Genomic DNA, 11,208 nt, shown 5'->3' on the forward strand with positions numbered 1-11,208 from the left:
TAATGATTAGTGATGTATAGCAAAAAAAAACAATTTAACTGGAAGCTGAAGACGTAAGCACACAACACTCAGGGCTACAGTGACGTAGTAATGTTATGGTATGATCGTCTGAGTATAAACATCTATCAACTGGGTAATACGGTGTTATACGGTGAATACTATGACGTAAACAACTGTCAGACACGGACTACATTTCATGACGTAAACATTTTTGATGAAAGGGACGAGATCAAAGAAAAAGACTCTGAAAAAATCTCAAGTCTCTTAAATGTCTCATTTCAGGTCCAACAGCACCACCTGGTGTCCATGATGGCATTACAGGACATTTTAAAGAAACCAAGTGGGTAAAGTAGGTGCTTTATAAACCAGATTCTGACGGAGGCTGCAAGTGTCGAATGATAAAGTGTACATTAAATATGAAATCAAAGGCCTCTCCACTCACACTGTAGTTTACTTGTGTTTACTCTTGAATGTTTTACTGTCTGCTGATGGAGGAAATGGATATGAGAGACATTATGTTCAATCTTAAGCATCAACTGTCATTCAAACAAAGAAAACAAACACCAAGTACTTCAAAAATCTATTTAATATCTTTAAATCTCTTCACACATATCAAGTTGCTATTCAATGAATGTGTGGAGAAAAATGGACTGACGGACAAAGACCCGGAACACAGAAGGCACCTTCTCCGGTCACACCGGTCCAAACCAAACTCCTCTTCACTTGTACTTGTAGAATCCTTCTCCAGACTTTTTGCCATATTTGCCTTCCGCCACCAATTTGTTCAACAATTCACTCTGGGCAAAGAGCGGGTTATCAGGATCCTTTTCACTCCAACCTACAAAAATGCAGTGACAGACAATTTAAAGTTAGGTTTATTATCACAGACTGTCCTCAGACTACCTCACTTTAGTTTTTCATGTCATGTAAAAAGTAGGTGAACAGAGGGAGGGAGACAGCATTGCTCTTTAAATGCCTTGTGTGCAATGATTTTCTCCTGATAAAAAAAGATGCTCTCCTCAAAGTGGAAGACAACCTGAGACACTGTGCACCGTAGTTTGTAGGGGCGGGAATCGCAGGATACCTCATGATACGACAGGATATGGACGACGCTGTGATAATCAATGTATTGTAAGACAAGCATAGAGCGATACGTCAAGAGATCTGTCTAACTGAAGAAAACTAAACATATGTGATTAAGTATAAAGTGCAGGATTTCTCTATTTATTCACAACATGGAGAACAAAGTGCATAAAGTCTATGTAGTGAATGTAGATGGGGGATCTCTTAACGTAGCTTTTCCTTCTCTTCAAGTTTCCCTCATTCATTTGAGCAGAGTCTGATCTGGCGTCGCAGCTCATACACATCTATTCTAGTCGATGTGTCAAAGTTCACTGGTTACAACGGCGGTGCGTCGGAGCGGATACGCAGCACTGCCATTTCTGGTGGACGCCCCAACAGAGCCGCAGAAATTCAGCAGAATTCAGCAGAGGAAGAAAAATAAAACATCCCGCGTTGACACCACATCGTATATCACTTAACTACATCATAGAAAGAATCTTTGCAAGCCCAGCGTGCTCCTGTTTGTTCAGTCCGTTTGTTGTGTTTACAACATAAACAGTGTATTTGCGTGCGAAAAGCACCGTGAGAAAACCTCATCTTGCGACGCATCACATCCGTTCTGCAACCAGTGAATTTGGGGGTGAGAGGATGAAGAAGCGCTGCAGCAGTGTATACGGCGTGAGACAAATGATGTATATTTTTAACATTGTAGAATGCAGACCGTGTCTAATAGACACTGTACCTAAATTCACGTTGAAAACGTCCAAATAACGTTGTAAATACAAGTGAACCTGTATTTCCAGGATGCTTCACTCACCGTCCATAATAAATTTCATAGTGTCTAGTCCTACATAGTCTGAGAGCTCAAACGGCCCCATGGGATAACCAGCACCGAGTTTCATGGCGACATCAATGTCCTCTTTGGATCCATGACCTGAGACAAAAGACAAAAGAAAGATGCTCTGATGTTTCATGTCTACATCATTTCACAGTCTTTCCAGTGTTTCCACTGCTGTGGATGTGCTCACCTCTCTCATGCAGGCGAATGGCCTCGATGATGTAGGGAACCAGCAGGCGGTTCACAATGAATCCCGGGGTATCCTGAGTAAAGACGTGTTGAAAACGGCTCAGTGGGCTGATGTGGTCTGAAAAAGACCACGTCAGGCAGCGACTCTTACCTTGCAGGACACTGGTGTTTTTCCAAGTGCTTTGCTGAAGTTGAGGAGAGAATCAAAAGTCTCTTGACTTGTTGCTGAGGTTCCAATGACCTGAGAGAAGATGAATATATATATGCACATTTTTAACCTTGTGATAATGGAATACATTTTAATGAAGTATGTGATAATTTTCTCTGTTGGGTTGAATTAGGATGAATGTGAACCAGTACATTGTGACAATGTCTCTACTGTCGGTTCATGTTTTCATCTTCTGCACAATCGTCATTTTGGCTCCAACTTCTCTCTCTTTACATTTACGATGTGCTTCACTCGGCTTCTCTTCGCCTACTCTCGTCACTTGAAACCGATGTTGGCGCCACTTACTTTGTGTAAACAAGGCAACAGACAGTAGGCATGTTGCAATCAGTTGTTTTTAAGACGCACCGCGATGAGGACACACATGATGGATTATAGCCACATAACACTGCTTATTGATTTTCCAGTTGCTATAACCTGATCTATTCTTACCTTTCTTTGTCCATTTCCCCACAGGCAGTTCCTCTATGACTGAACAGCACACGGTACTTTATCTTACCTTCAGTCGCTGCGGACAGTCCTTACATTGGTGCTGTATGTTTACGCTTGTTTAGATGTGCTGTCTGCGTCCTATGTGACGCTCTCTGTGCCTTTTAAATGCTCCTCTGGGACAATTATAGTGGTTTTAATTTAATCGAATTAACTCTATTAACTGATCTCATGAATAGATCTGATTACAGGGATAGTGTCATTTAAACTGAAACACAGGACGTGGTGCGAGGTGTTCATCAGTATCCTCTAACAAACAGTCTCTTACCTCTACAAGCTTCATCATAGGGACAGGGTTAAAGAAATGAAGGCCTCCAAATCGGTCCAGCCTGTTGGTGGAGCTGGCGATGTCAGAAATGGGCAGGGAGGATGTGTTGCTGGCAAAGATGGTGTGTCTGAAACACATGGTGAGCAGCATTGAGTAATGAGGAATCAGTATGGACGGCAGTTTAGACTTAAAGCAGATGTGAGCCTTTCAGCACTTTTCCTTTCATTGTGCAAATGTAACCAATACCTCTGAGTGTTCTTAAATACTGATAACTGAAATAGAAACAACCCACACAGAAATCAATTTGATCCGTTGAGACTGGAGCTGGTGTGAAATGATGCTGCTGCTGCTGCTGCTGCTGCTGCTGCTCACACGTCTAATCTAACACTTTAACTGAAAAGAATAAAACAGAAACAGGCCACTGCTTACTCTGGTGCCAGCTTGTCGAGATGTCCAAAGAGATCCTGTTTGATTTTCAGATTTTCCACAATGGCCTCCAACACAAGATCTGAGCTCTGAGCAGCAGATCCGGCGTCTGACGAGGTCGACACATTCTGCAGGACTTTGTGCATGAACTCTTCACCTGCCTGAAAACAAATGAAAAACACAACACTGGCCATTAATCACACTTTACTCCGACTTCATATTTTGTGTTGATCTAGCGCATTTCTCACCTCTGGCTTATCTGCAAACTTCTTCTTGATCACCCTTTTAAGGCTGCCTTCGATTCCTTTGACAGACTTTTTCAGGATGTCCTCAGATGTGTCCACCAGCGTCACCGAGTGGCCGGTTGATGCAGCAACCTTCCGGAAGGTAACAAGTTGATTTAAATCCAGCCAAAACCTTTTCAGTGACTGTAAATCTTTCTAATCTTTCTAAAATCCTTTTGTTCAAGCACTTTATGAACTTGCAGTCTGCGTTTACATATACATATATATATATATATATATATATATATATATACACATATATATATTGTTGGCACTGATTCCTTTCACAAATAGGAATCTTCATTTTTGAGTGAAGAAAGTGCATGGGAGTCATTCCAAATTATAACACTACACGTAAACCTTTTTGCATAATGGTGACAAAAACAGCAACGAGTCAAACTGCATTCATGTACAAAGGTCACATTCTCCAATCGTTGCTTTACAAAGACCAAATATGGAGAGAGAGACACCTTGTGGTGAATGTAAGAAATCCACTGTACTGCATCTGAATCAAGCGCTTAATGTGCAATCTCTGGTTATATTCCATCACAGGGAAATACTTAAATAATAGATAATAATAGTAAAATATCAGTGCAGGAACAATGGGTCATTGTGCTGAAAGACACTGGAAAATGTTCGACAACTTACTGTATATTCTGTGTGGTTATTGTGTCTTTAAAGGATTAGAGCTGCAACTGACACCTTTTCTCATAATCGATTCATCTGTCTATTATTTTCTTGACTAATTGACTAAATGTTCTTGAATATTTTGTTTACAAACCAAAATGTACTCAGTTTTAATAATGTCCTTGTCAAATGGAGCAAAGAAACCTGACATTATTCACATTTAAGAGGCTGAACACGTGTTTTAATGACTGAAATAGTTAATTAAAAGCAAACATAATAAACTCGCACTATCCCTGTGATGTGACTTTCCATAAACAGGAAGTATTTTCTGATCGATCAATGGTCTGGTCCCCACACAGACATGAGGAGACATTAGGACACTTAGGACACTAAGGACACTAAGGACAGAAGGACACAGCTGCACAGCACGGTAAGGCTGTGACACGTAACATAGAGTTAATGAGTTATTTTTGTAAAGTTCAAAGTGTACTGGGTGAACGTGTGGCGGTTACACTCGGTTAGTTTGGTTTGTTCCAAATCTTTGTTCTCGGTCTCAAACTTCTACGGTCACCTGGTGACTTACAGCGAAGCTAACTAGCTAATGTGGCTAACCATGTCAGAGCACCGGGGGGGGGAGAGTTTCGTGTCCTACCTGCGCGATTCCTGCTCCCATCTGTCCTCCACCGATGATCGTCACATGTTTAATAACAACATGTCTCACAGCCGAGGACGAAATACCTCTGCAGATGTGGTGGCTAAAGAAAGCCATGGTGTGTGTGTGTGTGTTAGAGCACAGTGACTGCTAATGTTGTGTTGAACTCCGCGTCCCCCCCAACACTTCCTACTGCGCCCTCTACCGGTGGTCAGGGTAAGACATGTGTATTTGTCACTTTGAGGTTAGGTTTACATGGAGCCAGAGGCGTGTGTTTGCTATATGCGGGCTATGCGAATGCCCCCCCAAGTCACCAGGGGGCCCCAGAGCTGCCTCATCTGAGAATCTTTAGCCATCTCATTAAATCCCTTATATGCTTAAAACAATATATAAATAAAAATAAGGTGCAAGATAAACTGTGGCTGGTGTTTTGTGACAAAGTGACACCCCCAGAGTCTGACAGACTGATTGACAGCTAGCCATCATCGTGAGGTTAATAATAAAAAAAAAACAGTGTTATTATGGCGCCAAAAACAAATGATCTTGTGGGGACAAAAGAATGTCAGAAGGAGAAAATGGAGGAAGAAAAACAGTAAAAGGATAAAGGTAATTTGTATTTGTTCACACTTTGAGAGCTGGTTATTTTCTCCTGATAGCTGCACTATCACGGCTTGTTCGACCGATCGCTCTTAACTACCATGGTCTCATTGAGGTCATGTGACCTAATGAATCCAAATCAGTGCAGTATAGTCCATCTAATAGTATTTAATTTTCAAAAACAACAGGGCTTAAAGATCTCAGGCACAGAACTTTATTCAATGCATTTAATTTGACGTTACAAAAAACAAAACAGAGAAGACGACGTTTAAACATTAGATATAATAACACAAACGGACAGAATGGACCGAGCCGGGGTAAAGAAAGGAAAGTTCTGTGCCTGAAATATTACTATATTAATCGTCAACCATTTTGATAATCAATTTGAAGCTTATTTCATAATTAAAACAATATTTCTGATTGTCTCAGCTTCTTAAATGTGGACAAACATCAACATATTATATTAAAATAATTTAACCTGAGATTGCCAACAATCTTCACGTCACTGTCTGTGAGGGAATGTATTTTTAAACTGTTACATGTCAAGTGATCGTGATTCTGACAGTTAGCAGGTCTATATCTGCAGTCAAAGGAATCTAACTGACATTAACCTCATACTTATTTGAAGCACTGATTCACAAAGACTGATCTATTTCATTCCATTTCATCTGTTACTACTTATGTTCTTCATTTCTCGTTTACCTCCTGTTTTCCCTCAGTTTCATGATAGTGTTTCCTCACTTCCTTCTCTCCCTCCTTACAGTTGAGTCTGACTCAGGTGAACCTGAACCATCATTTAATGATTTTCCTTGTTTCTCTTTCTCTCCATCATATCATAATGTCTTGGCATTACCAAGTAAAGTGCTCAGTCATAATTTATACTGTGATTTAGCGCTGTACAAATAAAATTAATTGGATTAAACCCAGCCCCGGATAAGTGGAGGATGATGATGATGATGATGATGATGATGATGGATTAAATAATAATATACGGTATACGGATGAACATTTCCTTTTATCCTTGCAAAAGTAACACATCAGTATAAAACATCACACTGGACAAGCATTTCTAATATGTATCATCATTACTTTTAAAATACTAAGGCACAATGAAAGTCTGATGTGAAATATACAAAATTAAAATTGATAAATTAATATTATAATAATAATAATAATAATACAGACATGATAATGTTAAATCGTATCAGTCCACCGTCCTTTATCAAGTGGATTTGCATAAGGAAACCTGGTTTTAGAGTTAAATCCGTCCAAGTCTTCAAGTACGAGTGCTCACGCACACAGTGAACGGGCAGGGTGCCAGTGTGAGGCCAAAGCGTCCGTGAAGTGGAGGAGGAGGTTTTCCCTCAGGAAGTCTGAACTTGAAGGCCTGCAGTAAGCAGGTAACCATCAGGAACAGCTCCATCTTCGCCAGCTGTTCACCCATGCACACCCTACGTCCTGAGGGACACACAGGGGACGGGTCATTAGCTTGTGGTGCACAGACAAAATAAAGATTCATCTGTAGATCAAGGTTTTAGCCATTTGACCCAATGACATACCAATCCCAAATGGTATGAAGCACTCTCTCCTGAACAACTTTCCATCATCATCCAAGAAACGTGCCGGGTTGAAACTGTCTGGGTCGTCCCACACAGAGGGATCTCTGTGGACAGACCACAGATTGGGCAAAATAACTGTTCCTTTGGGAATAGTGTAGCCTCTGAACTCTGAAGAAGGAAATACAACACACCACAGAACCATTACCTCAGGGAATCAGCTTCTGAAATGATCAAAAACTTTATTATCTTTATCTTTATCTCAGAGATCTGACATTGACAGAGTACAGTCTGACAAACAAGGTTGTGTACAATTCACCTGTCGTCTTGGAGGCCATGTGTGGGATACCCAGAGGAACCACTACCATTAATCTCTGCACCTCCATGATGGTGGCTTCAGTGAAGGGCAAACTTCCCTTATCAGTCAGAGATGGGACCCGATGTTTCCCCACCACTTCATCAATCTCTGCCTGGACCTGGTCTTGGTTCCAAAAAAAGCAAAGCAACATTTAGCACATCTTCCATTTAAAATAAAAAAAAAGTCCTCGTAAATTATTATTAGTAGTATTTATTAATATTATTGTTATTGTTATTATTATTATTATGATCAATAATAATAATAATAAAACCAGCAAAAAAGGTGCAACTTAAAGACACTTTGTGTTGATGCACCAATCACTATGATTATGAAACAAGAAGTGGTTGGTTGTGAAAATATTCATCAAAACTTCATGCATTTCTAATGGAAACCTACACTGGGAACTTTCTGAAAAGCTAATAAAGAATAACTGATCATTTCATACATATTGTAAGATATTGGAGGCAGTGCTACACTCCACTGCATTCTGTAGGATGGATTGTTGCTTCCTTTACCTTGAATATCAGGATAGAGAACCATGTAGAGCAGAATCCACAGAAGTGAATTAGAGGTAGTGTCAGTTCCAGCAATGAAAAGATCACTAACTATATAAAAGAGGTAATCGTCTGTGAAGCTGCTGTCCTCTTGTCCAGCCGCTTGCTGCGACATCATCTCCAATAAATACATGTCTACAAAATCCCTCGGGTTTTCAGGATCTAAGGTTTCCCTGTGTTTGGTAATAATGTCCTTCAGAAACACTGTGATGTCTCTTTCCACCTGCCTCAACTCTCTGAAGACCCCAAAAGGCAAATAGTAGAGAAGCGGAAAGATGTTGATGAGGAATGCCGGGCTGTTGACGCAAATCTCCAGCCCGCGGTCCATCAGGCCCAGCAACAAGCGGAACTCGTGGTCTTCATGATGGAAGCGTTGACCCAGAGTCATTGAGCAGATGACATTTGACACAGCATTACGGATGAGTGGAGTAAGGTCCACACCGGCGCCACCACACTCCTCATTCAGCCGCAGCAGCTCTGTTTTGATGGTAGCTAGGCCTTGATGGATGCAAGGCTCAACGCTCAACTTCCCCAGGCCGAAGTTTCGGAGCACGGTGTGGCAGAACCTGCGTTGTTTCTTCCATGTGGACCCGTAAGGTGCAAAGACTATCCCTTAAGTTTAAAAAAGACAACAAGAAATATACCGTTATATACTGTACTGTATCGTTGACTTAAATACTTCCCTAAAGCCTGTAGTTGACGATGCAGGCCTTTCAGTGGGAAAATACTGCTTGGCCTTTGAAACCTTTCAGTCTTATCAGTGTTACATAAAGAAAAGAAATACCAAACTCAACAACTAACATACTTATTAATAGCCCAGCAACAATGAATAGGTTATAATTGCTTATAATGTTCGGTTTTAGTTGAAACGGTGTCAGAGGCATTGATCAACTTTGTTTTAGACACTTTCTTGTGGTGCTGTTCAATTGTAATGTCTGAATCTATAGACTGGATCATTAACATTAACACAAACCACTGCCCTTCACTGCTTCAATAGATGTTGTTCATGTACAATCTGGGTGGATCTGGATTGGAAGATTTTGTCTTTGACAAACCTGGCATTTCAAAATGGGCCTGAGGACTTTTATACCCACTCTCTGTCGGTGGGTGGTTCAGATGATTAATGGTTAGGTAGGTCAGTCAGTGGGTTGGTCAGTAGGTAGTAAGATCTTAGGTCAATAGGAAGGCAGGTTGGTGGATTGGTAGGTCATTGGGTCAGTCAATCTGTCTGTCTGTCTGTCTGTCTGTAGGCAGCTATGTAGGTCAGTCAGTAGGTGGCTATGTGTACTGAACTGAACCTGGGAATTTTTTTTGAGTTACAGGTTTCAGTTAGTTAGTCTGTTTAAAAACAGAATATAGAAAGACATTAGAAATCAAATTCACAATATAACTGTAAACATTATATATATACACATATAAATATATATGTATATATATATATATATATATATATATATATGAAATATTTATAAAATATCAAGAGATGATCCTGCTCCAATAGCCATACAAGAAAATAAATATAATATTATAACAGAATATAAACATATTAGCCGATTCTTGATCGATTAATGGATAAATAAGTAGTTGCAGGCCGGTGTTACCTTTGCGTTTGGTCATGATGGTGACAGCAGGGATGTCCGGTCTGTCAGAGAAGTCCTCGGGACGGTTGGACAGAGCATCTTTCACCACTTCATAACCGTTGAGCACGACGATCAGCTGAGTCCCGGCAAACAGGCTGAACACGTTGCCGTAAACGTTGGCGTGTTCCGTCAAAGCGACCACGGCGTTGTCCACCTCGGCTCTGCCGCGGTGTCGTCTGAACCTCCTCTGCAGGAAAGACGGGACGAGGAAGCCGCCGAAGTTACCCACCACCGGCCAAGGTCTCGGTCCTGGAGGAATATTGTCCAGGTCGCGTTGTTGTCTCTGACACCGTTTGACTAAATAATAGACGAGCAACACAAGCACCACAGGCGAGAGAAGACAGCTGCTCACGTGCTCCAGCAGGGGACACATGGTGTTAACACATGTTTAAAACCATTTAAACGAAAATACTCTGAAGCATCACGTGCAAGCCCTGACACGACCAGCCAGTCAACATAAACTCCCGTGTTGTCGTGGAACAGTCACGGTCCTGTGACATTACTGTCTTCCTATTGGCTGACACAGCTGTGTCCACTGGGTTTGTTTAGCCCCAAAACTTGTCTTGCAGGTGTCACCGTTACGGTTTGTTGTTTGCTGCTTGTTTGTGTCCACAGACATCTAAAACAAAGCCAAGGAAGAATAAATGAAACAGGTGGAAATGGCTGTGGTAGATACATGTTTCAGGAAGAGGGAGGAGCACAGGGAGGAGCACAGGGTGACCTACTGTACGAGGGTGGAGGATGTTGCTCACAGGTACAATGCAGAAGATGCAGTCTGAAGGAGATAGGAGACTGCATGGTGATGACTTTGGAAACTAAGAAGAGGAAGCAAGTGAAGGATAGATGACTGGGAACATGCAGCTAAAGTGGTGAGGGATACAGCCAAGAAGATGTTTGCTGTATCTTCCGTAAGGACAGAGGAAAGAAGACATGGGATGAGGGAGTAAAGCAGAGTATTCAGAGAAAGAGGATGGCAAAGAGACAGTGGGACAGCCAGGGACATGAAGAAAGTAGGCACGAGTACTGGGAGTCTAGGCATGAGGCAAAGGAGAAGGCTTATAGTGAAGTGAGAGACTGGACACTGAGGGAGGAGAAAAGGACTTGTTTTGATTGGTTTGACAGAGCGAGACAGAGCATGTGCAGCAGGTTAGAGTTTATTAAGGATGATGAATGAGGAAAGAGAGCGAGAGGAGGACAGATAGAGGCGAGATAGTGCCTCAGGAGGTGCAGAGGATTAGTAAGGAGGAAGTGAGGGCAGCTCTGAGGACGATGAAGAGTGGAAAGGCAGTTGACATACCTGTGGAGGTAGGGTAGTGCTACCAAGTTTCAAGAGCAACAGTGATCTGCAGAGGTTAAAGTTGATCATGAAGATGTGGAAGTAAGAATTGAAGACCAGTGAGCAGCAGTGTCCAAGAAAGATGTACCACAGAGAGCTGATGATA

The 11,208-nt window shown here is 41.6% G+C and overlaps 2 protein-coding genes across 2 annotated transcripts; both read right to left on the minus strand.

The window, feature by feature from the left end:
- Positions 1 to 568: 568 nt before the first annotated feature.
- On the minus strand, positions 569 to 5,250 carry hadh (hydroxyacyl-CoA dehydrogenase). Its single transcript, XM_058639711.1, has 8 exons — positions 5,062 to 5,250; positions 3,747 to 3,875; positions 3,502 to 3,659; positions 3,073 to 3,199; positions 2,241 to 2,330; positions 2,091 to 2,163; positions 1,880 to 1,996; positions 569 to 838 (listed from the first exon to the last, which is right to left on the minus strand). Exons 1-8 carry the CDS (start codon positions 5,176 to 5,178, stop codon positions 720 to 722), a joined length of 930 nt encoding a protein of 309 aa, XP_058495694.1. The 5' UTR covers positions 5,179 to 5,250; the 3' UTR covers positions 569 to 719.
- A 599-nt stretch (positions 5,251 to 5,849) lies between these two features.
- On the minus strand, positions 5,850 to 10,404 carry LOC131466463 (cytochrome P450 2U1). Its single transcript, XM_058639706.1, has 5 exons — positions 9,728 to 10,404; positions 8,088 to 8,738; positions 7,534 to 7,695; positions 7,218 to 7,385; positions 5,850 to 7,116 (listed from the first exon to the last, which is right to left on the minus strand). The coding sequence occupies exons 1-5, from the start codon at positions 10,137 to 10,139 to the stop codon at positions 6,935 to 6,937; spliced, it is 1,575 nt and encodes a 524-aa protein (XP_058495689.1). The 5' UTR covers positions 10,140 to 10,404; the 3' UTR covers positions 5,850 to 6,934.
- Between the last annotated feature and the right edge of the window lie 804 nt (positions 10,405 to 11,208).

The sequence above is a fragment of the Solea solea genome, chromosome 10, assembly GCF_958295425.1.
Source record: "Solea solea chromosome 10, fSolSol10.1, whole genome shotgun sequence".
Taxonomy (NCBI): Eukaryota; Metazoa; Chordata; class Actinopteri; order Pleuronectiformes; family Soleidae; genus Solea; species Solea solea.